The sequence below is a fragment of the Chelonus insularis genome, unplaced genomic scaffold (genome assembly GCF_013357705.1).
Source record: "Chelonus insularis isolate UGA/USDA-ARS -01 unplaced genomic scaffold, ASM1335770v1 contig_88_pilon, whole genome shotgun sequence".
NCBI classification, from domain to species: domain Eukaryota; kingdom Metazoa; phylum Arthropoda; class Insecta; order Hymenoptera; family Braconidae; genus Chelonus; species Chelonus insularis.
The window spans coordinates 1,092,357-1,120,249 of NW_023276776.1; the positions used below are offsets into that span (position 1 = coordinate 1,092,357).

Here is a 27,893-nt window from a genome sequence, read left to right on the forward strand (position 1 = left end):
GAATCTTAATCATTCTTAATTTAAAAATTGCAATAAAATTAATAACTGTTGATTTAATACTTTCTAATCATGTCATAAATTATTTTTTAAATTTTTTCTATCACTCTTTTATGGATTTAAAGTAAACTTTAAAAATCTATTCAAGCAGTTTATCAATAAATAATTTAAATTATATTAAATAAGTTAAATTTCGATAAATATCTTTTGAAACTTCTCAACAATGATGGAGTTTAGCTCAAGTTCATCAACTTTATCATGATTATCTAAAGAATATATATAAGTAACATTCAAAGGATGATCTTAAATCTTGCAGGTGTTACAAATAATCCAGTTGTGATAGAAAAATATCGATTTGTCGATAAAGTTAAGAAAAAATAATTCTAGAATATTTATCTCAATTTAAAACTCGGCTTCTTTCAACACTTTTATCTCTAAAACCATCTGAAGCAAATTGATTTAAGAAGATTACAAAAATTATTATGACACATTACTGATATGTAAATAGAAATATTTATCCTACTCCAATATTTATTTTAAATTAAAAATTCAGATTTCTCTAGAGAGAACTCTGATAATTTTTTATGCAACTATCAATTTTCTAACATTTATCTTGTAATTTATAAAAGAAATTTATAAAAATATATTTGAGATAAATTATAAGTTTATCTACATAAAAATTAAATAGCCATTATTATTATTATTATTATCATTATATAATCAAGTATTATTATCTCAAATATTCCCTCAGACAGGAATAATAAAATTTCTTTACAATAACTTATATTAGTGAGTAAAGTTAAGAGCTTTCTATATTTCTCACATAAACATCAATTCCTCAACAACATTTATCATAATCAAAACAATTTTTATGATTTCAGTACGGACAGTGGTTGGGACAATCCATTTAGGCCAGATGGTGACCTGTCACGTGAAGCAGATGAGATAGTAGAATTGATAAAAGGTGGCAAACCCATAACTCCAACGCCAGGACAAACAGCACCTCCACTACCAGGATGTGATGGCAAACCGACTGGTGATGAACACGATTCGAGTACCAGTCCATTGCTGAACTTATCATCAGGACAAACAAACCAGGGCAATGGAAATTTCTACAGCTGGAATTCAGATGCTACCGCTAGTCCGAAGGTGACTCAACGTCATTTCCATTATCCGCTAACGAACAGCCGTATGAAATAAACGTGGTTGTTTAACTCCTTTCCAACCCTGATGAAAAGGTGCACGTTCAAGACACTGATCTATTGCATCTTTAACATGAATCATACAAATTAGATTATTAGAAATTTCTTCAAATGCTTCTACACACTCATATTACGCTCTTATAATTAACCCTAATTTGTCAATAAACTTGATAGGCAATTTTACATGTCAAGCTTAATTATATATTTCATGAGTGTTTCGTTATTATTAGATGACTTGAAAAATGATAAATTCAAGAAATATGTTTAACTTGTTCATTAATTTATACAATCAAACCTTATAATTTTAAAATATTAGCCTATTGATGATAGAAACTCTGAAGTTAATCAATCAATGTAGTTGGTATAAGTTGTCAATGTTCCAGTTTGGTAATAAAAGATTCATGAGTAATTCTTTGTTAAACACTTAAACACAAAAATATGAAACAGTGATAGGCCATATTGAACTTGTAAATTATTATAATAAAAATAAGGGTTAATTACTAAATTAGTGCTGAGAATACTTTTTAATTAATTTAAATATTAATTTTAATTATTTTTTTCACAGGTTGCTTCGAAAACTGGTACAGCAACGGTTGAAGTCAGTAGAGTTACAGCACAAGGTCCTGGAGATGCATCACAAATTGAACATGTAACTTTGAAAAAGAAACCCAAGTGCAAATGTTGCGTTGTTCAGTAACGCAGTCAAAAGCAACAGTGTAGTTTACAAGAAAAGCATTATTGATGAATAATGCTATGTGACAGAACATATAATTCATAATGTTATTTTCTCATAAAAAAAAAAGAGAAGACTAAATAGAAAATCATAATAATGAAGAGAAAAAAGTTTAGCCAGTTTGCTAATTGAGACTAGGTGACTAATCTCTCTGTAGTCTTACTGTTGAAAATTTTTCATTTGCTTAACTCTCATACGAAACAATATAAACAATGCCTTTGACACATATTCTATTTAAGATTATTTCTGCGTGAGGACTAAATAATTTCTCTGTTTTTAAATAAGCCAAAAAATCGAATTGAAATGAAAAAGAAAATAGATAGAAATAAAATGCATTGTCATAATTTTAAAAAAACTATATAATTACTAAAAAAAAAAATCATTTTTAACGATAAATGATAACTTTTTTAAATAGAAGATTTTTTTATAAACAAAGAATAAAAATAATTATATCAATATGCAATTTTAGTTCTATGCTTATTGATTATTCTATTAATTAGTCAAGATTTCGATATTTGTTATTAAATAAATTTATTGTAAGCTTTTTTTAACAAATTAGATGATAAATTTTTGGACTAAAAAAAAAATTAAAAATATTGCTACAATATTTTTCATTGGTAAAATAATATATTAAATATTATTTTTTCATTTTTACGTTACAGAGAAAAAGAGCAAAAATAAAAAAAGAAAACACAAACAGATGATGATTGACAGAACAAATGATATATTGAAATAAAATTCTATTGTAGATACAAAATGTTAGCTAATAATATAGCTTATATGCTTTTACTATTGTGGTTATCAACGTTAGAATTATTAATATAATTAATCGCAAAGAGTGAAAAGAAAAGTTTGTGAATGAAATATTATCAAAGGGCTGAATTTATATGAACAAAAATAACACACACACACACACACACATCAATCGTTAAGGAAATAATGAAAAATGATTTACTGGTGTAACAAGTTAAAGTAATGTATGTGTGTATCTTTTTGTTCTATCTGTCCGAGATTATTTTAAGAGACTGGAATAAAGATAAAAAAAACAAAAATATTAAACAACATTATAATGTAAACTAGTAACTGTGAAGTTTCTAGTTAAATTAAATGTAATAAGTAAAAATTCAGGATTTCCAAAATATATAAATTGTAAATATCATAGAGTTTAAAAATATTTCGAATATTTATGTCAAGTGTAAATGTGATTATAAACTAGATCATTTATGTTTTATTCTCACAAATATTCCCATCAGCCTAATAATGAGTCAAAGGATATTTTTAATCATATTTCGGAAAAAAAAATTCACACCAGCTCTATTTTTCACTTCAACCAATTGCTCTGCCAATGCACAAAATAATTATGTGTAATTTTATCAATACATAAGTAATTAATTTTTCGTATGAAATATTGCCAAAATTCACTTTTACAAATCGACAAAAAAAAATATCTTATCCGAAAAAAGAAAGAAACATTTTTTAAGTCTCTTTTAGCCTGAATTTTCCTTAAAATCAAATGAGTTACTAATAAATTTATTTATATCTTTGAAAAAATCGATTTTTTTTTTGTTGTAAACATTTTATTACTAATGATATTTATTAGTATTTATCTATTTGATGATTTTATTGATTAAATGGTTTTATAAATCTAAGAAATAGTTTTATTTTATAAAAAATATATGTTGTATATCATAAAAGTGGCATAAATCTATGTTTGCTTGAATATAAAATATTTTTATGTAAAAGTATGACATTTAATTGCACCCGTCGACATGCAAATAAATTAACTTTTGATGTTTATTATATATGTGAAGTATATGAATGACTAAATAATAGATTTCGCAAAATAGGAATATGTCATTTTTATAATAAACAAAATATATTGCCGATATGATAATCATATTTATATACTATTTAAAAATATGTTTCTAAGTATTATAATATGTCATACTGAAGAAAGAAAGAAATTTATTATTAAAACAAAATTAATTGTATGAAATAATAGATAAAAGATAAAGAGATATATGTGTGTATTAATAATTATCTAAAGATATTAATTTTTTTTTTTTTTTATTTAAAAATGAAATATACCCTTGTAATGATTGTACTATAAAACCTATTGTAAGTAAAAGTATTGAAATCCTGAATGTTTACACCGCTTTACTGCAATCTTATTATTCAACTGACTGGATGAAAAAAAAAATTCAAACAATTGAAAACATCAAATAAAGTAATTAACTAATTATAATTGACCTTCAAATACTTTTTAACTGAAAATAAAATTGAGAATCAATTAAAAAAATATTATGTTCGAATTGTAAATTAACAAAAAAATATCTTTTCTTAGGATAAAAAAAAAAAAAATTAAATTAAAAAATAAAAATGATTAAAAGTAAATTAAATCATGCCGTTTATTTAGTATTTTGCTCATTTATATCACATAAAATTTATTCTTATTTTAATCATTCAATTAATTAGAATCAAAAAATAATTATTACACCGTAATATTATTTCATTTTTGATATAATTTTTTTTTCTGCTTATCTTTAAAAAATTTTAGATTAATTTTACATAATTTATGTACCTCTATATATTTTGTTCGATATTATTTATTATTTATACGATTCTTTCAATACCAGAAAAAATTATATATTATTAAAATTTAAAAAGAGATATTGCTAAGCTTTAGAAATCTTTTTTTAAACAATTTTAAACCAATGATAAAAGATATAGAATTTATTATGACGAAATTAGTGGTTAATAGCTTTTTAGATATTTATATAATATTGCAGTTGTTTGTATCATTAACCAGAAATCAGATAATATTTGCTATTTGTTTAAATACCAAAATTAAAAAAATTTAATAACTCCTATCAATCATAAACATGAACATTGTTCAATTGTTACTTTGTTACTCAATATATTGTATTACATATAAAACAACTAATTAAAATCTTACCACATTCTTATACTATTTGTTAAAAACACAAAAAAAAAAAATTAAATCTCTAATGAATTTAATCATTTCATTATAAAACAATCAATTGATAAATTTCACAACACTTTAAAGCTATTAATAATTTGTTGAGAACATTTCAGCACTATTATGTTATATAGCAAGAATGTGACATCGATTAAGAGATTTCAATTAATAGAATGTAAAAGAAGAAATGAAATGATTAACTAATACATTACATTAACTAATTTATATGTCTCTAAATATAAGTAGGTATGAGTATTGACTCTTTACCTGAATGTTTTCGCTTAAGAGAAGAGTAACGGCTCATTGTTACCGTTCAGATCGTTCCCGCGATCTCTTGAGAAGCCCCTCAACAGCTACTGTCATGAAATCATGGAATGTGGGATGGTATAAAAGCTTTTTAACTATTCACATATAAAATGTCAACTTACAGAGTTGAGACTTTACCTTTTTATTCTTCTGGTTAAACTCACAAACAACACTAACGCATCCTATTACAGGTTCAGAGATCATGTGTGCCCTCCAATATATCCAATCCGATCATTCGTGACGATGTTGGCATTTGACGATCGAGAACTTGTACTGACAATAAATTTTATATGTCCCGTACTTCTTTAATAGGAGCTGTGTACTAGAAAATAATTGCTTACTTCATTTGGATCTTTCTGAATGCAAAACATCAATTGATTACAAAGTACAGCAATAATAATATATTCAATGTTATGAGATAGTAGTGATAATTAATATTATCAAATTAAGATAATTTAAATATTGAACATAAATGGTTTATGATATTTAAATAAATTCTTTCAGCACACACTACATTCATTAAATAATTTTCATGACAAAAATTGTTGTTTACAAAAATTAAAAATTCAAGTATTTAACACGGATAAACACTTTAAGTATTTAATTTATAAATACTTAGATTTGGAGTATACCGAATGAATTAAATCAAGAATCGATTTTTATCTAATCGCATAGAAAGATAATTAAGTAACTGTTATATTAATTATCCTATCGAGAAGGAAATCTGCGAAGAAAAATCTTTTCAGGATACTTGTCTGATGATAAGATTGATGTGCAAGTGATCAACACTTTGAAGACATTTTGTTCATGATTTAAATAACATTATATAAAGGTATTGTTTGTATGAAATTGAAAATAATGAGATTCACTTGCTGTAACTGTTTAAAACAAATGATTCTCGTGATATAAAACAGAAATCATGTAACCTACTTAAATAAAGAAGAGCATAAAGGAATAATGACAAATGAAAGAGACCTTAACTTGACATCTTGGATCCTTTGCATGGCATCAAACCTTACCCAGCGAGGGATTGGCAAATGTAACAACATTTACTCTACTAGCATATCTGTATATTCTACATAAAGTTCCAAGAATATCACCATCAAACGCTACTTGCTAAATTCCAGCCGTAGCAATAAAACGGCTCTCTGTCTCCCAGACCATGTCATTTCAAGTGACGATCGCTTCAATCGATTACCGAGCATCATGTATCGTGGTGTAATTAGATATGTATTGGTACGTGGTACAATTTACTTCAACATTAGTGACTAACATGCCCAAATTAATTATAAATCCAAAATTATTTTGTATTATTACATACATGAACTGTTTTCTTATTTGATAGTGACAGTGGTGATTCTGAAATGAAATGAAAATATTTATTAAATCATCATCAGAGTTAAAAAATTAATTGATAAAAATTTTTAATAAAGTTTTTGACATAAATTTTTTTGAATTAAGGTCCTATGGATGTTCGTCAGTCTTACCTGTCATACCTGTAGTGCGGATAAATTATCAGCAGGTTTAAAAGCACCTCCTCATGCAACTAATTCTGGTGGTCTTGGTTTAAAAGCACCACTTGCAGCAAATGTTGGTGCTAGACAAGATGTTGGTAGAAGTGGAGGATCAAGACCAATTCCAGCTCCTCAAGTTCCTCAAGAAGAAGGTGTTATTAGAGAAGAAACAGAAGATATTAAAGAAGTTGATGGTAAACCAGTTCGTGTTGTTAAAGGAAAACTTGCTTACGATAGCCCAGAAGGACTTCCCGTATCTGTTAAGTAAGTCAATCATTTCTATTAGATATTGACGTTAAAAAATTTTACATCCTGATCCGCTATCATAATGTTTTTAATTTATTTTTAATAAATTAATTAAGGTATGAAGCAGATGAAAATGGTAACAGAGCAAGTTTTACAATTGGAGCCGGAAAACTTGGAGGAGGAGGCGGTGGTGGTGGTGGTGGCGGTGGATCTGGAAGAGGTAAAAAACCATCAGGTAGTGGCAATGGCTCAGGTGGACAAAAATCTGGAGGTCCAGGTTCCGGTGGAAAGGAAGCTTATTTACCACCTATGAATATTGATAAGAGTTATCTGCCTCCAAGTTTATTAATATAAATTTTTTAGTTATTTTAGACATCAAAATGTTGCTTATTATTATTTTTTATTTTTAAAAAGTTTATTTACAGCTTTACTAGTGTCAAAAAAAAACATTTTCATGAATGTTTAAGTAGTGTTAAAAAAAATATAAAGATTATTTAATTAACAATGTGAAATTAATTTTTTAAAATTAAAAAAAATTTTTTTATTACTTTATGCAGTTCCTCGATAAGTACTGAATCCAAAAGGGTTCAACAGAAGTGGTATATGGTAATGTTCACCAGGATTTTGTATATCAAATATTATTTCAATTGTTGGATAAAAAGATAACCTCTGGGTAGCAGAAAAATAATCTCCCACATTGAAAATGAATTTATAACATCCTGCAGTTAATGATTGTCCAGCTTTTTCCAAAAAATCCGAACATCGTCCTTTTAAATTTGTTTGGCTATTTTAAATAATAAATTCATTAATTACCATAATAACATAAATTAAATCATTTAAATGTGTCTAGGTATACTTGCCTTTCACTAACAACAATCCAGATATCATCAACCTTCTTGTAGAGACACACATGAAGGTTCGAGACTGCAACTCCTTGGCTTGTATCAAGTACATGTGTTGAGATGTGAGGTTGTTCCATTCTCCTGAGACCAAATAAATTTTCCCGTAGTTTTCTTTTAAACTCTCATCACGATGTCAAATTAAAGGTCACTGTTTGATTCATACACTTGCCACGATTCGATAATATAAGGTCAAAGATTGGAGAATATTAAGATATCGTAAGCTTTCGATGTTTTATTATTATTATTATTATTATTATTTGTTTATTCAATATTTATTTGAACGTACAAAAAATATATCTAAATGATCACATATGTGTAATAAATCAAAGTACTTGATGTATAATTTATTACTTACAACTGAAAAAATATCACTTATATTTGAACTACCGATCTACACCACGATAAGTAGTATATCCGAATGGAGTAAGTAAAATAGGTATATGATAACTTCCTGTTGGATTTTTAACATCAAAAACTATTTCAATAAAAGGGAACATTGTTTCTATTCTTCGTAATGAAAAATATTTATCAACATCAAAATGAAGTTTGTAACGACCTGGAGTAAAGTGAGTTTTAGTAGTATCGACTAAATCATTACAACGACCATTTGGTGATGTTGTACTGAAAAAGAATTTTAAAAATTCATTTATCAATTTTATATAATGTTTCAGAATTTTGTAAAACTTTATAAATTTACCTTTCATTTAAAAACGTCCATCTTCCATCCATTAATTTATACAAACTAACTTGAAGTCCTCCGATAGGAAGTCCTTTGCTAGTATCTAGGACATGAGTTGAAACGCAGGTATGTTTCAAGGTAGTATTTTTTACTGATGTTAATTTTTTAAGTGGTGTATTTGTATTTACAGTTGAAGATGATTGAGGTGTAGTAGAGGGAGTTGATTTTGGTATATTTGTACGAGCAGTAATTGGTTTTGCTCCAGTCATAATTAACGTTGGAAGATTAGCTTTAACTTTACTTAACACATAACCAGGAGGTAATTTTCCTGTTGTCAAAGTCACTGTTTTGCCAGTTGATAACATAATAGTTCTATTTTGCACTGATGTAATTGTTACAGTGTTATTTGTTGGCTCTGTTTCTGTAGTTGGTTCATCTGATTTTAATTGCAAAGATGGATTTATCAATTTTTTATCACAATCTTTTTTTACCTCTTCTTTCGAACAAAGTTCTTGGGATATTAAATTGAGATCATTATTCGATTCATCATTACCTTCTAGATAGTCATCATGAACATGAGCCATAGCTTGAGCTAAAGTATCTTTAGGTTCATCTAGATTCAATTTAACTTTTTTACTTGCTGGTAAATCATCATTTGAGTTGTGTTTAAACTGAATACTTTCAGATTGATTATCTTCCACTTCTTCGTCTTCTAATTTCTCAGATTCTTCATCTTCCATGTCTAATCTTTCAACAACATACTCAAATTCATTTTCATCTTCGTCGTCATCATCTTCCACTTCTTGTTTTTTAATGCAATTAACGTCAACAGTTTCAAATTGCAAACCCGACATTCTTGATTCATCATCTCCTTTACATTGAAGTTGAGTTTGATACATAAGAGCAGCTCTTTGATGTTTCATAGTACATGTATGTTTTAACAGTGATAAACGATGAGCGTGGAGATTTTTTTTACAATAAGTACAGAATGCACGAGTTACTTGATCTGGAACTGATGTTAACCAACCTGTTGACCATAACCATACGTAATAAGCACATATATATATGTATATTTGTAATGTAAATAAAAACTTTGAAATTAAAAAATAAAAATATTAAAATAATGATGATATTAAATAAAGTATTGTGAATAAAATATATTCTAATATCATTGTTTAGTTAGTTATATAACGAGGGTGTAAAACGCATTTATACTTGATGGTAAATTATGAAGCTAAATAATAAAAATTACTGTTTAATATAATCAAACATACTAATTACCTTCAAAATCCGGCATTTGTTCCCACTCTTTACGATAACGTTGTGTATATACACGAGTTTTAGCGTGACTTATTTTCCCAGTTGGTGTTAAGCGCCTTGGTTCCTGAAATATCTCTGTACATAGCACTCCTTGATTTGTATCAATAATAATGTTTGATACCTGGTTCTTTTCCATTTGAGATTTTTGAAAATACGTGATCTTTCATAGATACTTTAATCAACAAATATACCCAAGTTTCTACTCCAAAATCACTAAATAGTTTTTTCAATGCGTGAGAGGGTGGCCATGTTTTGTAATTCAATCAACTAGTCCTAGTATTGAAGTTAACTCCCTAGCAATGGCGGTTGGGTTTTTATTCTTTGTTGTTCACTCAGGAAATGACGAATATACTACAGTTAGATAAAAAAAAAATGTCGTCTTTGGGAATTTACGAGAAGAAGAGAAGTACTTCCTCTGGTGATAATGCCCCCTCTACTTATTTTATGCCGTTTACGCATGCGACTACTGAAGCGACGAAACAAGAAAAAACCAGATCGATTTCCCCCTCCATTAAAACATTGTAAATAGTTGCCTCAAGTTGGCAACACTGGATAGACTTTGTCCCTAGGGACTTTAATTTTTAGAAAATCCCTAGACATTCTGATGTAAGCGCGCTAATTTTTAAAAATAGATATTGACACTACTAAAGGCTGGGTCAGAGAAAAGAAATAATATAGAAGAACCACCGCATAGGGATCCATTGGACGAATTCTTGGGGATACATATGGCATTTTAGCATTTGCTCTTTGTATCCCCAGCCACATATAATAACAGCAGGTAAAAATTACCGTCCAACAGCTTGCATTGGGATGGTTTTTCTGTATATTATCTCTTTTCTCTGACTGGGCTCAAGTCAAAAAGTTCGCGGAGTTGGCTTTACGCCCCCCGCGTTGTGCGGAGAGGAAGATCAAAGCTCAATGTCAACTGAAATTGAGTAGGTAAGAAGGAAATTGTTCGTGAAATGATCACTTTCAGGAAGACACTAGAAATACCTACCCATTTCCGTCTATTGCTATGTTTACGCGCGGACTAAACATCGGTGTAGAAAAATGAAATTTCTCCAATTTTTAATTTCGACCTTTCATTCGTCTTGTCATGATGCCGCAAAAAGATCGAAAATTAATTTAATTGAGCCGAAATATTTAGCTAACTCCCTGAAAAAGTGTAACTTTCCTTGTATATTTGCAATTTTAAGGGTGAATTATATTTTCTAAACGATTTTTATAAATATGTATTTGTAGCTTAGATTCTGAGGTTCCTAAAACGTTCCTAAAAAGTTTTTTTAGACAAACCGTTTCGGAGTTATAGAGGCTCAAAGCCTTTCCAAGTAGTACAACGAAGAAAATGGGCCCCCGATCCTCAAAATCGGAGAATTTTCTTATTTGACCTCAAAAAAAAGCAAATACTTGTTTTTATGCTTGGATCATAAAATCATGAATGTCATTAGGAAGATCTTGATGAGACGATTCCAAAACACTGGCTGTTGACTGTGTTTGGTCAAAAAAATCACAAGATATTCGTGAAGAACTGTAATACATAAAAATATGCATAACTTCTATGCTAATGATGCTACGGGGTTGATCGAGGGCTCATATGATAGATCGGGACCTAAGTAAAAAATTCGACCCCCCCTATAGGATATCCCCGTCAAAAATGCCGTATCTCGCATAGTTTCCGAGTTATGAGCGTTTAAAGGTTTTCTTATGTTTCGATGCAGCATAACTTTGTTTTTTGCTTATAACTCACGAACCATTGGACCTACATAGACTATGAGCATATCAATGGATTCGTGAGAGCAAGAGCTTTCTAATGCACTAGTCAGAATTATGATTCGAGCATAATTTATGCTCAAAATAAAGCCATTTCCGGTTCGATAGAATTTTCGGATTTCTGACTTCATTTCCGGCAAAAAAAAATGGTGGGTTAGAAAATGATATTTCTACCATCTTCGAGTCTTCGACACGATGTTGAGTTATGTGACATTAGGGCAGAAATCCGAAAATTAATATCCTGACTCTTAAAATTCTATCGAACCGGAAATGGCTTTATTTTGAGCATAAATTATGCTCGAATCATAATTCTGACTAGTGCATTAGAAAGCTCTTGCTCTCACGAATCCATTGATATGCTCATAGTCTATGTAGGTCCAATGGTTCGTGAGTTATAAGCAAAAAACAAAGTTATGCTGCATCGAAACATAAGAAAACCTTTAAACGCTCATAACTCGGAAACTATGCGAGATACGGCATTTTTGACGGGGATATCCTATAGGGGGGGTCGAATTTTTTACTTAGGTCCCGATCTATCATATGAGCCCTCGATCAACCCCGTAGCATCATTAGCATAGAAGTTATGCATATTTTTATGTATTACAGTTCTTCACGAATATCTTGTGATTTTTTTGACCAAACACAGTCAACAGCCAGTGTTTTGGAATCGTCTCATCAAGATCTTCCTAATGACATTCATGATTTTATGATCCAAGCATAAAAACAAGTATTTGCTTTTTTTTGAGGTCAAATAAGAAAATTCTCCGATTTTGAGGATCGGGGGCCCATTTTCTTCGTTGTACTACTTGGAAAGGCTTTGAGCCTCTATAACTCCGAAACGGTTTGTCTAAAAAAACTTTTTAGGAACGTTTTAGGAACCTCAGAATCTAAGCTACAAATACATATCCATAAAAATCGTTTAGAAAATATATTTCACCCTTAAAATCGCAAATATACAAGGAAAGTTACACTTTTTCAGGGAGTTAGCTAAATATTTCGGCGATTTTAAGGGTGAAAGAAATTTTTCGAACATTGTCTGCGGACATGTATTTGTAGCTTAGATTTTAAAATTTCTAAATACTACCTGAAAATGATGGTCGGACGATGTCATGACGAATTACGGAGGTCAAAAGTCAGAGAACATGCAAAGAAATTATCTACCCTCTAATTCTTAGCCTATATTACTCGTAAAAAAATCGTCCGACAGTAATGGTTGAGAGGTAATAAATAAATATATAAAATAAAATATCTTCACAAGATTTCAGTAATTAAATATGCTTTATTCATGAAAAAATGAAACAATTATTCTAATTTAATAATAGAAAAATCTCATTTTATTTGACAAAAATATTAATAAATAATGAATATCTTGCAGGGTTTTTCCTTCATAAATAAGCCTGCCAACCATAAAAAAGTCGACAGAGATTAGCAGGATCACGGGCTTCTTGGATAAGTCGTTCTACTTGTCCAGGAATACTAGTTTGCAATCCATCTTCTGTACCTTGAAGCTTCTGTTCCAACCTCAATAATGCCTTTTCAGCAACTTTATTAAATTTATCATTTCCAATATCTACGAGAAGGAAAAAATATTTTTCATTAGTCTTTTATTTGATAAATAAACAATCATAAAATTAAACCAAGAATTACCTTCGTCATATTGTTTACTCTTAGGTTTCATTCCATCATTTTGTAATTCCCATGCCAAAGCAGGTGTTACCATCCATGAAAAAAGTGGATCATATAAAAGAACTTGTAAAAGTGTAATTATAATATCTTTTCTATTACGTAATACTGTCATTGTCTCTTCAGAACATTTACGCATTACTCCTTCAATACCTGAAACCCCCATTGCTGCTTCTATATTACGAGTTAATCGAAAAGGTACAGTTTCCGGTGTTGGTAAAACTTTGCCTTGTTCAAATGCAATACCTATAAACAAAAGAAGCAATCAAATAATTATTATAAAAATATTATTATTACATTTATGAAAGTTTATCAATTTAAAAGTCTTTATTCTTACCAAAATCAATATGTATAACTTCTGCACTTAATTCATCAATTAAAATATTATTAAAGTGTCTATCACCCAAACCTAAAATGTATCCAACCATTGAATTCGTAGCTACACTACGTACAAATGCTAAACGTCTTTCAAACCACACTTCAGGTGATGGAAATGTATTCATAAAAAATAAATGTAACACTGGATGAATATGTTTACAACATTCTAAATAAATTTTTTTTCGTTGTGTTAACACTGAATTATTTGCTGCTGCTTCCTTGATTTTTTCTCGACATTTTTGAAGACTCCAATCATTAGAATAATATTTATTATGCATACCACTGAATTTATTGTCTCTGTTAAGAATAGCCATAATGGGTAATGAATTATCACACCATTCTAATACTCCAGATCTTTGTGATAGAGGTACAACTTTGTAAGTTCTTATGTTTAATTTTCTTCGTTTTGTTTCTTTGCTTGCTACCAGAAGTAGATTCATCACAGTAAATACTTGTTGCATAACAGCATCTTGCTTTAGATCATCTTTGCCTTTTACCAATTGTTTTCTTCGTATTCCATCAGTTCCAATACAAACAATTTTTTTTGGCTTATTCACTCCACCTACACCTTCAAAACAATCTTCATATTTATAAATACTTATTACTTCACTATATTTACCCGTGGGTTCAATACTTGGAGTTATTGTAGGTACCATAGAATAACGATAATTTTTAATACGATTAATTTTTTGATTATTTGGTATACGATGTGCAGCTTCTCGATCATTAAACTCATGATATGCTAACATAATTAATGCTTCAGCTACATTTATCATTTCTTGAATAATTGGATATATTTTATTATCTCGAAATTCAGAAATCAAACATTTTGCACCAAGTTCTCGTTCAGTTGCATCAACTTTTGTATCTTTTTTTTCTTGAAAATCATAATCTTTACGAGTATTTACGAGAGCTAAAAGTATTGGAAGTGTATGATGTGGATGTGCTTCAGTACATCTTTTTAACAGTTGATAAATTTGTGATTTAAATGTATTATTTCTAGTTTCACTTAAATGTGGTGCTAATTGTGGTATTAGTGGAATAAATTTATAACAAGGTATTTTTTCCAATTGATTTTCAAAAAGTTCATTCACTGTTTCATTGTCTTTGTTATTCAACCACAATGAAATAATTCTAAATATAAAAAAATTATGATTATCTCCAGTTTCCAATGTCGTAAGATAATATTGAATAGCACGTTCTAAATAAAATTTTTGTTCTTTTTTAATATTCGTATATTCAGCAACATCAATTTGATTTTGTTTTTTAAAAATATCTAATGCCCTTTTAACATCTTTATTTTTAGTTATTTTTGTAATATTATTTTTTGCATATTGAGTACATTCTTTAAGACTCTCATATCCAGGAGTTTTCATAAATGCTGTTATTTGCTGATATTGCGTATCTGAAAATTGAGCCAAAGCAGCATAAGTATCATTTAAATTATTTATACAATCAATTGATTGATCTTTAATTCTCGAAAGAATATCAATTGATTTTTTATAATATTTATCAATAATATTTTGAGGATTTTCTGATTTAGTTTCTGCCATCCAATTTCCATAAATTCTTAATATATTAGCATAAAAACCAGATTCCAATTCACTTTTATTTATTAAATCTTTCATTAAATATCGAGCTATATCAAAATCTTTTTTTGTCCAATTTAACAAAGCATCACGATACTGCAATTGATGTTGAATTTTCGTTGGTAAATTATTTTTTGTAGCTAAAGAAATTAATATACGAGCTGCAATTTTAGTATGACCTTGCATTTCAGCTATTTCTGATAATTGTAAACATGTATCAATAAATGCTTCATTTAAATATTCAAGATGGTTTACTGAATATTTAGCTTTAAACAAAACAGTTCTTTGAGTTAAAATTGGCTCAACATGAACAAAATCATTTAAATTAGGAACATTTTGTGATTTCCATGATGAAATTAACTGTTCTAAATTTTCTTCGTTCGTTCCAGCCATTTGCTCAAGTTCTAAAAGCATTTGTAATTTGACTAATTTTGGATAAATAGTTTCACTACATTCAAGACTGATATTATGGAATGATTTTATTATTCCTATCCTAGCATTATTAATATACTCTTGTAAAGAGACATAATCATTTTCATGTAATGATTTAAGTGCTTCATAATGATAATAATGATAGTCATGATCATCACTGATAAGATTCTTAGTTATTCTAGTTTTTTGTTTTGATGAATTTTTGTTAGGTATAATATTCCAATCAGATAATCGCCAAGCTGTTTCATAAATGTTTTTATCCATATTTTCATCGTCTCTTAGAGTACTGCTAAATCGACTTAATAAATAATTAAAACCAGAATTTTGTAATGCTATTGTCATGTCATTAAAATTCGAAAGTCCAGAACTTAATTCTGCATCTACTGCAATAATAACTTTATCCCATTGTTGTAAATATGTATAATACTGTATTCGTGACGATAAATTTTTTAAATGAGATAATCCACAGCCATGTATAGAATCAGGATCACCAATATGTGTAAATGCTTCCCATAATATTTTTTGTAATGTTTTACCAGTCTCAATATCAATTTCTTCACAGATGTAATCAATATTAAATTCATTATTATCCGTATTATCAATCGATTGTTTTAATGTTTCACAGTATAGTTCTGCATAAAATATTGCAGAAAAATATGCTGAACATAATTGTGCAGCTTTTGCAACATAAAGATAATTTAATTTTAACATAAAATTATCACCACATTGAATCCTTATGAAATTGATTACATTTAAGACACATTTCATTGATTTATGATTAGAAGAGTCAATAAATTGATTACTATTTATTGTATCATTAAAAGAATTAAAATTTTGTTCAAAAAATCGATCGATTGATTTACAAAGTCTGTCAGCTATTTTATCATCTGTAAGAATTATAAGATAGATGAGCTTCGGTAAAATCCATTCTGCAAATTCAATGTTTAATTTACAAATTGGAATTAATGTTGAAAAATATGAGTTATCGAAACAATGTAAAATTTTACATGATACACTTAAAATCCATTCTGTATATGAATTTGTTGAAATATTTTTCCATAAATTGTATTGTGAATTTATATATATGTTACAATGTTTTTTATTTAAACGTAATATATCATTTATAGTCTCATTTTTATTGATAAAAGGTTGAGTTAAATTTAATAACATTAATGCTGATGCTTCATCATTATCTTTTAGGTATTTTGGTGTTAATATATTTTTTCCTTGAGAAGTCGAACATATTTGATGTAATGCACTAGCACTATTCATTTTTAATTGAATATTATTACTCTCAAGAAACTTTATTAACAATATGATTATCTTATAAATAAATATTTCTTCAAAATTTCCATCCTCTTTAGCCTGATGTTCTTCTGAATGTAATATCATTGTCGTTAAATTAGCAGGACCTAATTCACCAAGACACTTGGCAATTTCCAAAAACATTATTTCATTTGAATTTTCTGTTAATTTCATTAATTTATAAATTAATCTATGAAGTAAACTTGATCTACAATCTTCAGTAAAACCATGTAATTTTTCAAGATCTTTATACATTTGAATTAATTCATCTTTTTTATCATGTAACACTTTAGCTAATTCTGAAATTACTTCATAATTATATGTTGTAATTTTCTCATTTTTTAAATCCAAAAATATTTTTATTTCTTTTTGAAGATTAAGGTCACCGACAAAATGTTTATTAGCAGAATGAATGCTACGAATTTTATCAAAACATGAATCACTTGGAAATTTATCCAATTTAAGTACAGCCAATTTTATTGGATCAGTCGAGTAAGTTATTAAAAAATGGATTATTTTTAAGCCAATATCATCTATTTTATTTTTTTGAATTGCTGATATTAAACTAACAACAATGAAATCTAAAATTCTGCTGATTTCTTCTGATCTCGATGGTAAAGAGGTTTTAAGAATTGTGTAAAAAAATCCTGCAATAATATTTGATAATTTCTCTGTTTCTTTGTTAATGAGATGCAGTAGAGTATAACAAATATCTTTTAAAAAGAACATTGCCATTGTGTCAAAAGTAACTTTTGAAATTTCTTGAATTAAATAATTACAAAAAAAAGCATATTGATGAAATGTTAGTAATTTATGTTCAATCATAGGAGATTCATAAATATTGTTGGATAGCATTAATAAAACTTGTTGTAATATATTTGATCCATCATTTGTTAAATATGAAATTAACGAATTTCCAAATACTGGACATAATTTTTCTAAATAATGTAAACATTTTCCCACACTTGTACTATTTAAATTCGGTGGATTTATACTTGGTATATAATTATATTGTTCATGAAACATTTCAGTAAAATTTTCTATATCATGAAATCGTTCAATAATATTTATCAAAATCTTATTTAATTGATTTTCAATTAAATATGATAATTTTTTAATACCTTCAAATTTATCTTGATTTTTTTTTAATTGTTCAAAAATATGTCTTGCATATTGTTTATGTGATTGTGATTCAGTTTCACTGGCTTGTGAGATAGTTGAAAGTATCCAAACTATTACAGTAGAAAAATTGGTTTCAATTACCTCAGGAAAAGGGCATCCAAGTTTTTCACAAATTGTATTAATAACTGTTAATTGATGAGCTTCTAGTTTTATTAAAATAAATACACTCATGTGATCTTTAAAAAATTCTTCTTCTGAAGTTGACTGTGTAATCATCCATGGAAATGTTTGTGAATATTTTCTATCCATCCAATTTTTCATAAGAGTATAAAGATTCATATTTATTAATTTTTCTTTATAATTTTCATTTTTTACTGCAATATCAAGAGTTTTAAGTATCATATTTATCGGTACTTCTCTTTCTCCATGTAAGTTTAACATGAAAATCAGCACATTAGTTTGAAAGAAACCAGAAGAATTAATTATGCTTCCAAGTGTATATAATGTAGTTGATATTATATTATTCCATTCATCTTGTTTAGATGATATATCCTGAATATCAAACAGCTTTAAAACACTCTCTTTAATAGTCTCTAAAAATGAAGTCTTTTTCGGTATCTCTAAAGTTTTTGATTGAAATATGTCATGTATAATTTTTATTGTTTCAAACCGCACAACAAAAAAAGCACTTCCAATATATCTTAATAATACATCATTGATTGTGATTGTTTTTTGTGTAGTATCTTTGGATAATATTTCTAATGATGATTTTACTTGAATGAATTGATGTAAAGATTTCAAAAAGCTCAAACATACTGCTGATCCGAATCTGTTAGCCAGAATAAGGTGATGAGTATATAAAAATATTTCTAAAATAGTTTGCATAGTTTCACCGACAAATGTTAAATGTTTACAGAATAATGGTAATATTTCAGTTATACCTTTCACAGCATTATAGTCTCTTTTCCACTTATGAGTTAGTTGGTTTAAAAATTCTATTACTTTATTGATAAATTCCTTAGAGAAGAAATCTTCACGACATTTTGTCAATGTCTGTAAAAATAATGATGCTTGCCAAAAATTTCCAATCACTGTTGGAGCATATATTTCAACTTGTAGGATATTCTCTAATAATTTTTGTTGAATTTCAAAAATTTTACCACCAGAGTCTATGCATCCAAATAGTGCTATTATTTTGTGAGCACCAATAGTGATTGCATGGTCATCAGATACTTTAATATGACCTAATGATAATCGTCTACTTCTTTGTTTACATTGAGAATTATCACGAATGTCAAAAATACATTCAAAGTATTTAATGCCAAGATCTTCTTCAGTTCGACCAAGTTCTTCTTTATTTTCAAAATTCACCAATTCTAATAATTTTCGTAAAAAGTCCAGAGGACATTGTTCAATAATAATCGTAGCGATCGTATGGCTGTATGGCGTTTCATATAGAGTTATTAATGCTCTAATTAAGTCAATGATATACATATGTTTCCTGTTAAGTAAATCATTTTCATAAATAAATTTATATAAACTAGCAATTGATCGAGTAAATGAATTCAATAATTTCTCCAATTCTTTGTGATTTCTCTCCACATTTATTTCCAATAAACTAGAAATAAACGTCGCAACTATACTCAAGTCGTATATTAACTTTGAAACTCCTTCAACATTTTTTTCATGATCATCTAGTAATTCACATAATTTTGTTACGATTGAAGATAAAGTTTCTTCAGAAAGTATTGGTTGAATTAATTTCGTATTATCATTACTATTAATAGTACATAAAGAAACATCATCAGTTTTAAAAATATCTAATTCTAAACTTAATGATAAATAATATTTTGATATATTGGCCAGTAAATCAAACAAAGTGTTATCGTTCGTATTTGTATTATCTTGAAAAATTTTTTGATTTATTGAAACATTAGAATTATCTTTGAACCATGTTTTTAATATTAAATAAATAAGAACCTTTCCTGATGATAATATTGTATCAGATTTTACCGCTCGACATGAAGGTATATTAAGGATCCAATTAATTAGACGATTCTTCACGAGATCATTAGGTAATCGGTATTCTTCAATATAATGTGTGATATTTACATGTTGACATATCACGTACAATGTATTAATGGAAAATGATGACCATGGAATTTCATTGTTTATGTACAAGTACAAAAGCTCACTAATCGACAATGTATTAAAATTCGTGATTAATAATTGCAAGAGTTCATGACCTTCTTTTTCATTTTGTTTCAATCCTAATATTCTCAATAATATGTGCTGAATTTTAGTCCAATATTTTTCTGTAATTTCTGTAAACATTAAACCATCTGACAAAATATGTTCAGTCTTTAATAAAGTTTTAGAAAGTTCACATAAACTATCAACAGCTTGTTCATTTTTTATGGTCTCAGCAAATAATTCACTCACTAATTCTAACAATACTTGAAAATCTCTTTTGTTTAAAACATTTGGATATTTTTCTATCATCTCTTTCAATATTTTACTTATGCACCATCGTGATTCCGTTTCTTTTTTGTCGAAATTAATATTAAAAAAATCTGGTAATTTTTGTATCTCAGATGATAATCGTTGACGCTTAATACGTAGTGAAGTTTCAGGATCAACAGAAGATGCCTCTTCCCGATAAATGTGATCTTCAAGAATTTGTTTAAATACTTCACTAGCTAAAGCAGTGAAGCTTGAAAACAAAAACGTATATTTAATATTTTTTAAAATATGATTGTAAATAATAATCATTGTATGTTTCCATTCTTTCCAGTCGTGGGCATATGCACTTTTTTCATCTGATGTAGCACCATTAGGATGATGTATTACAATAAAAAATAGTAATAGTTTATATTTATCTGCATCTCCTTCAATGGCAATCATACGTGGAAGTATTTTTTCACTAAAGTTACATAATGCCTTCCTGCTTTCAGTTGCAATTTCTGTACACACAGTGTACATTAATTTGTAAGCGGGTTTCAGCAAAATTGTAGGATCATTGATGACATCATCGAAGACATTTGCTAAAATTATATCAAATATTATCAATATTGTCGTTTACATTATATAAAATAATATGAATTTTTATATTTACAAAGAAAAGGTAGCATCAGTTTAACATCATGTACTAAACGTGATTGTAAACAACCATAATATATTGTTTGTTGTAAAACCTGTAAAGCAACATCCTTTCTGACATGGGATTCCTCATACATTTTACAAAAAATCTGAAGCATATTACTCCACTCTTCATAGGTAATTAAAACTCTATGCATTCGATTTGATAAAACTACATCTGTTAGTAGATTTATATAGGTATTATAAGCATTTTTATAAAAATCACTCTCTAATACTTCAAATAGCATGAATTTTAAATCTTTAAAATTCAAAAAAATTTCAAATGGTGTACATGCATGACGAGCTATCTTTGATAAAAGTGTACAGCAATCATTTTGCAATTGTAATGATGATTTAGCAGCTAATGGGCCAGATTTTCCTATTTCCTGTGATAAAGTTTTCTAATAAAATTAGTGTTCATTTTTAATATTATCTGATTAATGACATTATTACTTACATCAATTAAAAATTGGTGACATTTTATAAATATGGTATTCCATGTTACTTTTTGGTGTCTATCTGGCTCTTGATTTCTTGAATAATGTGTTATGTCTTGTATAATTTCTTCATTTGTAAGGATATCTGATAGATTTTGAACAAATTCCTGAAATACAGAATATGCATTATTTTTTCATACAATTAACACAAAATCTTCTTACAAATGTCTAAGAAAAAATCATTCGTTCATTTTCTTGAATGTCACTTACTTTTTTTTCAGATACTTTTTTGCTGTCAGCTTTAAGTAAAATTACGAATACTTTTTGGGAGGATGACATTTTTTTATTAACTTTTATAAAAACATTTCACTCGGTGTAAACAAAAAAACCCATAATTAATAAACATTTAAATCTTTTCTCTGATACACAGTTGATTTCCACCACATTCACATAATTATGAACATGTGTTTGGCACATGGCGCATTATCAGCTTGCATGTAAAGTGTAGCAGTAGTCAAGGTTAGGTATGGTTCCATTTTTGAATAATCTTGTTCAACAGATAATAAGCAATTAAACTATTATTAACAATGTAAACACTTGAAATAAATCAAGAAATCATCTTGTCTTTTTAATAAAGCTTTTTTTTCTATAGAAAAAATATTTAATAATTTTTTTTCTAGTGAAAATAAGGAACTGTTATATTTTTTATCCAAAACATGGTCCACTCATATCAATGAACTGTTTATTGTTAAATACAGTACCGGTCATAAATGCTGTGTGACTTTCTATAAAAGGGTATAGGGAAATCACATGTATAACCTCCAAAAAATTAAACAGCATTTATGTCCGGTACTGTACTGCCTAGAAAAGCGATTAAATTGTAAAAAAATATACGATTTGCTTTTCGATAAAAAGACAAACAGATTATTGTCAATTAGTCACAAAAGGACACTAAAAAAAACCTCAATTACAGCGATTGGTAAATAGACATTGACAGCACATGAGTTCCAGTATTAGTTCGCAATTTATATATTGCAAAGACGACTCTTCAATCGCTGGACAAGTAAATTACTTTTTTGGCTCAAGCTTGTTGGTGTTCTCATGAAGATAAATTCTCCATTGTCCGTCTTCTTTCTTTTCTCACTTTCTTTCTTTGACCACGTGATCCTGAAAACCAATGAGATTATTTGAAATGACAAAGATGGCTGTCTATATATTTCCGTAACTACTAGGTTAAGGGGATATTACAAAAAACAATAGTATGAAAGTCGATTGATAATTATCATACAGCTAAAAAAAAATAATGCAAAGTTTATGCAATTAATGTCAAATGAACACTTTACAATTTTAATTAAAATAATTTTTTGGTTCAAATTAATCTGGAGACAGGCTAAATTGAAGTCAATATACATCGATTATAAATCATTTCAACATACTAATGGTCAGCCAACAGCCCCCTTAATAAAACAAATTTCATTCTTAAATTAACGTACAAAAAAGCCTTGATTTAATTGTTATGATGTTCACTTTTAAATTTACAGATTGACTCTTGGAAAGAAAACTTTTTCTAAATTTTTACATTCATATTAATACTGTGGTATTATTATATTATTAAATTTATATATACTCCCCCCTTGCAACTAATAATACGTAATTAAAAAAAAAAATTATCAAAAACTGGTTACCAGAAGAAGATATAAATAGATTAATTAAACAATAAATAATAATTATGACATTCTGGATTCATATGAGCTCAAAGATTTAATCTTTCTATCACCAAGACCAATTAACTGGTATTACAAAGGTTGCTGAGGAAGTACTTGATTTTTTAAGTACAATATTAATTACTTTTAATCATGATCTAATTTTAAATTCTATAAACTTCCCTAATTTCGAATGAAAATAACGAATAAATACTTGATATTAAAACTTATCTAATAATGTTAATATAAACTTTTGCTAATTATCAGCAATTAATGTTATCTTCATTAACCTGATTATTTTTAAGTTTAATAAATTCTTGCCATACTTGATGCAATAGGTAACAGATAACGTGATTTATTATAAAAATAAACTCTTGTAAATCACTGCAAAATAGAATGTTAATCAAAGTATCAATTAAACACGTGAAAAGTGTATGAGCATGACCTAACCTGTTTAATTACTATTGTGGGTGTTTTTATTACTCATTATTTCTTTAATTTATGTATCTACACGTACAATGTCTAGTTGTTACTCAAACATCTTTTGCGTCATACATAGGGTAAGTAATTGCAATCTATCACCGAAAATAGTATTGACAAACATGAGAGGTTATAAATCATGTTGTTTATAGAGTGTCCGAGTTATAGGTTATGGGCGGGTCAATTCAAGTCCAAAAGTATTTTCTAGGTCTACAATGTTTGAAATTTGTTATTAATTCATAAGTATAATCAGAATAGCCAAATACGTACTGAAAAAACATGAATTTTTATACTCAACTAAATAATAACCTCCTGTATATTGTAATTGTTACACATTTCAATTTATAATTAATGTAAAATTCATTAACAAGTATTTACAATTGAGCTTGTGAATAAAATTAGAACAGTACTCAATAGTATATCGTCTTGACTGGAGTTCTACGGAGTGCACTAGCTGATCATGGAAGCATTTAACTTATCTACGCAACAATATTCTATGTTACCTAATAAATTGACAAGTCGAAAAAACTATCGATGCTTCATCGTGACAATGATATTAACGCTCCTGATTTTTCAATTTTTCAATACATATTTAACGTGGCAAATATTTCTAACAAATAAGAAGGAATGGGATGCAGATCTACAGACTACAACTATTAAGAACCATATGAAACCAGAAGAAATGGAACAGAAATTCCAAAGGATTCCAATGTTTTGTGAATTTACTGTGTTAGATCAAGGAAGTGAATGTTCTACAAGTGTTATCATTGATTGCATTGAAAAAGTACCTAGTTCTATTGAGAATGTGTCTTCTATTATGCATTTTCATGTTGATGCAAAGCGTGAATGTTAAAATATAACATTTAATCCTACTTAAAATCGTTTCATTACCATGAAGTACCCACCTCTACTAATGAGACGATTAAAAGAAATGTAAATGCTATATTTTCGAATTTATAAATGAAATAAAACTTTCACAGTATGGATAAGATATAAAGTTGTCAATTATTTGCGAGCAACATAAATGTTTTCGGTAGACTTGTAAATGATAGAGATGTATGAGGTAGGTTTGTAATATTATCTATAGTAATCTTTCCATCTCTTGCAAAGATATTCTATCAAACATATATCTATCTTGAGACAATTCCATCAGTTACAACTCTATCTTATATTTTCTCTAACAGTTACAAGTTTACCTTTTTCCTGATAGTTACATTTTGAATAGAGATTAGTGGCTCACATATCTATGCTAATGAGTTTAATTTATCTATTAATAAAAATTACATCAAAATATGATAATGAAACAAGTAAAAACACAGAAAAACTTTATTCCTACATATACATAAATAATATACTATTTATACTTCCTGTTATTAATACTAATAGATTTGAACTCATTTTGCAATTATTTCTGAGAACTTTGAGGACATTCATTATATTTCTATGGAACTACTGACAACATTATACACTATGTACATATTATTATTAAGTACTATGTTAGTTTACAATACAGTATTTTAATGTATAGATGTTTCTAGTAAACGTGCTTTACTAGTAGGTACAGAGAGATATTATATTTTTTGAAAAAATATAATAACATAATTAATATAAACAGAAATATATAATGAATATTATGTTACTTGTTTCTCTTTTTTGAATCTTTGGCATTACATAAAACCTCTCCAAGAGCTTTGTTGAACTCCATTTCAGTCAATCCTGGAAAGATGAGACCATCGGCACTTTTTTCAAGGAAGTTTTCTGAAATAAAAATAAAATATACTATTAATCAGATGTTCATTAGAACGGATTTATTAGGTAACATTAGGAATGAATAGGAAGAATTTACTTAATAAATGTTTGTAGAAAGAGGTATTTGCCAATACATCCTTGTCCTTAACATATCTGACAGCTGTAAAATGATTTGCTAATTTGGGAATGAAGTATTTTCGAATGACTGAAGCAATGTTTCTTGTCAGAGATCTTTTAGAATTGATTGCAAAATGGATAGAAATTTCCTGAAACAATACAAAGTAAATTAAATACCATTATATTTTGAAATATAGTTTAAAATAAGTAATAGATTGAAATACGTACAAATATTTGACGGCATTCTGATGACTGTTCAAGTAACGCACAAAACTTTTCGAATTCTTCTTTAGTTTTCATGGGCAAAATGATACCATTCTCTGCCAACCAATTCTCTCTATTTTCATAAGCTAAAGTTTGAATTTTAAGATTGTTCAGTTCTATTTTAATATCATCTTGCGTATCTTCTAGTTTTTTCTGAGACTCGACAACGAGCTTCAAGGTTTCATTTACTGTGATCAGCATTTCTTGAATTCTATCAATTTTTTGAGAAAGTTCTATGATTGCTGTAAATAAAAAGAACCACGATGAGTTCAGGTATCGAAAGTAAGAAATAAGACACAAGTACGAGATAGCTTAAGTGGTAGACCATCGAAATGATTCAGGTTCGACTCTTAGTCCCAGAAAGTTGCTTGTTTCTGAAAGAGTATGTAAGTACGACATATAAATAGAAGAACTTGGAGCAAAACATATTCATGAGGCAAAATGAATGTTTCGAATTTTGGAATTTAGTGAGATAAAACAAGGATATGCAAAAATTAACATTGATATCAAAATATCCTTATTGCTCAAATTACATTGTTGATTGATGTAAGTACAAATCATGATGGTCTGCAACGTGGGGGAAGAAGAGTGCAGGGGGCTAATGTACACAATTACCAAAAGATCTTTTTATACGGTTGTTTTGAAAACTACTTTGAAACAGGAGATATTATAGAAATTTCATGAAAGAATATAGATAAAAATAAAACCAGTATATACTTACGATTTGGAGGAGTTACGTAGGCATAAAAAGTATTTATAGGTAAATAGTTTTGCGTATTAGTATTCCCTGTTTCAAATGAGTTCGGAAATAATGGCTGATTATTAGTGTAATATGTTGGTGCACTGTTCTGTTCAGTAAGTATAATACATTCAGAATTATTATTCATCACCGAATTCTCAGTACACGAGGAAAGTGGCTCAATTGTGTCATTTATAACATGAATATTATTTGATGGATCTGGTATCAAATTAGAAGCTGAAGAATCTGGAACGGGTAAGATTGTTTTTTGGGCCATGTCAGTAGAGTTAGACTGATCGGGTTGAATATTTTTCTGAGTAGTATTTAATTTCTCATCAAAAAGTAATACTGTGGGTTGTTCAGATGAATTATTGAACATTACGGGTGTATTTGTAAGGTCTTTAGTTTCTTCATTATGTACACTTGCTGAATGCGAACAAGTCGTCGATATATTGTTTCTCTCGATCTCTGTGTTTTCATCAACACTTGTATAATTTGACGATGAATTTGATCTGATTCTTCTTCTTTTCCTTGTTAGTAAATTAGAATAGTTATCTTGTCTTAAAGCTTCTGTATCCTGTGTTAAATTTGCGTGATCAAACTTCTTCGGTAAATCTAGTTTTGACTGTTTATAGAAATCATCTGATTGATTATTTTCAGATAAAATAGCCGTAACGGTTTCAACATTCCTAAATCTTTTTTTCGGAATATCTAAAATGGTTCTATGTCGTTTTGAAATCCTTGTTGATACATTCTTATCTACACACTTGGGTTGATCAATAAAGTGATGTTTTTGAAATTTAAATTGTTTAGCTTTTTTATGTATTTGAGCTTCTAGGAATGCTGTAAAATTTTCATCATCCGTATCAAGTGCCTCTGTATCAGAACAATCAGTTGAATTTAATTTTGATTCTCTTTGTTTCTTTAATTTCTTCCTAATCCATGTAAGACTTAACTTTGAATTCAATTTTCCATTTTTAACAGATTTATTTCCATCAGAAAAGTTAGCAGCACTCTCAAAACTCGATCCTTTCAATTTGCTTTCTAGCTGACTCGATCTTAATTGATGAGACATGGCCTGAAATATCAAAAAAAAAACAATTGTAAA

General features: G+C 28.2%; 6 protein-coding genes and 1 long non-coding RNA gene across 11 annotated transcripts in view; 2 read left to right on the forward strand and 5 right to left on the reverse strand.

Moving 5' to 3' along the window:
• The window catches only part of LOC118071589 (uncharacterized), a 30,438-nt gene extending 28,305 nt beyond the window's left edge, over positions 1–2,133 (forward strand). For 2 of the 3 annotated variants that reach the window (XM_035090791.1, XM_035090790.1), the window contains 2 exons: positions 879–1,146; positions 1,765–2,133. In XM_035090791.1, coding sequence (XP_034946682.1) covers positions 879–1,146; positions 1,765–1,896 — 400 coding nt within the window. In that variant the 3' untranslated portion in view covers positions 1,897–2,133. Of the gene's footprint in view, positions 1–878; positions 1,236–1,764 lie in introns of all 3 variants that reach the window. The other variant, XM_035090792.1, reaches the window with a different exon arrangement.
• On the reverse strand, positions 1,142–5,665 carry LOC118071590 (uncharacterized). Of its 2 annotated transcripts, none has more exons than XR_004690919.1 (3): positions 5,357–5,665; positions 5,180–5,265; positions 1,142–1,265 (listed from the first exon to the last, which is right to left on the reverse strand). It is a non-coding gene; the product is annotated as an uncharacterized lncRNA (long non-coding RNA). The 2 variants fall into 2 exon arrangements; XR_004690918.1 differs by having other exon boundaries at positions 5,180–5,268.
• A 163-nt stretch (positions 5,666–5,828) lies between these two features.
• On the forward strand, positions 5,829–7,444 carry LOC118071901 (RNA-binding protein FUS-like). 2 transcript variants are annotated; one of them, XM_035091382.1, is made up of 4 exons: positions 5,829–6,050; positions 6,133–6,454; positions 6,680–6,996; positions 7,095–7,444. In XM_035091382.1, exons 2-4 carry the CDS (start codon positions 6,425–6,427, stop codon positions 7,330–7,332), a joined length of 585 nt encoding a protein of 194 aa, XP_034947273.1. In that variant the 5' UTR covers positions 5,829–6,050; positions 6,133–6,424; the 3' UTR covers positions 7,333–7,444. The 2 variants fall into 2 exon arrangements, with proteins under 2 accessions (XP_034947273.1, XP_034947272.1); XM_035091381.1 differs by having other exon boundaries at positions 5,829–6,454.
• LOC118071902 (5-hydroxyisourate hydrolase) lies at positions 6,893–8,110 on the reverse strand. Its single transcript, XM_035091383.1, has 3 exons — positions 7,839–8,110; positions 7,527–7,762; positions 6,893–6,989 (listed from the first exon to the last, which is right to left on the reverse strand). The coding sequence occupies exons 1-2, from the start codon at positions 7,955–7,957 to the stop codon at positions 7,528–7,530; spliced, it is 354 nt and encodes a 117-aa protein (XP_034947274.1). The 5' UTR covers positions 7,958–8,110; the 3' UTR covers positions 6,893–6,989; position 7,527.
• A 17-nt stretch (positions 8,111–8,127) lies between these two features.
• On the reverse strand, positions 8,128–10,243 carry LOC118071900 (uncharacterized). Its single transcript, XM_035091380.1, has 3 exons — positions 9,841–10,243; positions 8,578–9,586; positions 8,128–8,501 (listed from the first exon to the last, which is right to left on the reverse strand). The coding sequence occupies exons 1-3, from the start codon at positions 10,013–10,015 to the stop codon at positions 8,264–8,266; spliced, it is 1,422 nt and encodes a 473-aa protein (XP_034947271.1). The 5' UTR covers positions 10,016–10,243; the 3' UTR covers positions 8,128–8,263.
• Positions 10,244–12,922: 2,679 nt separating this feature from the next.
• On the reverse strand, positions 12,923–22,134 carry tefu (Serine/threonine-protein kinase tefu). The gene is made up of 6 exons (XM_035090788.1): positions 22,004–22,134; positions 21,754–21,900; positions 21,274–21,682; positions 13,670–21,202; positions 13,297–13,578; positions 12,923–13,219 (listed from the first exon to the last, which is right to left on the reverse strand). Exons 1-6 carry the CDS (start codon positions 22,070–22,072, stop codon positions 13,035–13,037), a joined length of 8,625 nt encoding a protein of 2,874 aa, XP_034946679.1. The 5' UTR covers positions 22,073–22,134; the 3' UTR covers positions 12,923–13,034.
• A 2,304-nt stretch (positions 22,135–24,438) lies between these two features.
• Positions 24,439–27,893, reverse strand: part of LOC118071588 (uncharacterized) — a 36,668-nt gene continuing 33,213 nt past the window's right edge. The window contains exons 6-9 of the mRNA XM_035090789.1: positions 26,768–27,863; positions 26,011–26,288; positions 25,763–25,931; positions 24,439–25,674 (exon numbers count right to left, since the gene is read on the reverse strand). Coding sequence (XP_034946680.1) covers positions 25,553–25,674; positions 25,763–25,931; positions 26,011–26,288; positions 26,768–27,863 — 1,665 coding nt within the window. The 3' untranslated portion in view covers positions 24,439–25,552. The remainder of the gene's footprint in view (positions 25,675–25,762; positions 25,932–26,010; positions 26,289–26,767; positions 27,864–27,893) is intronic.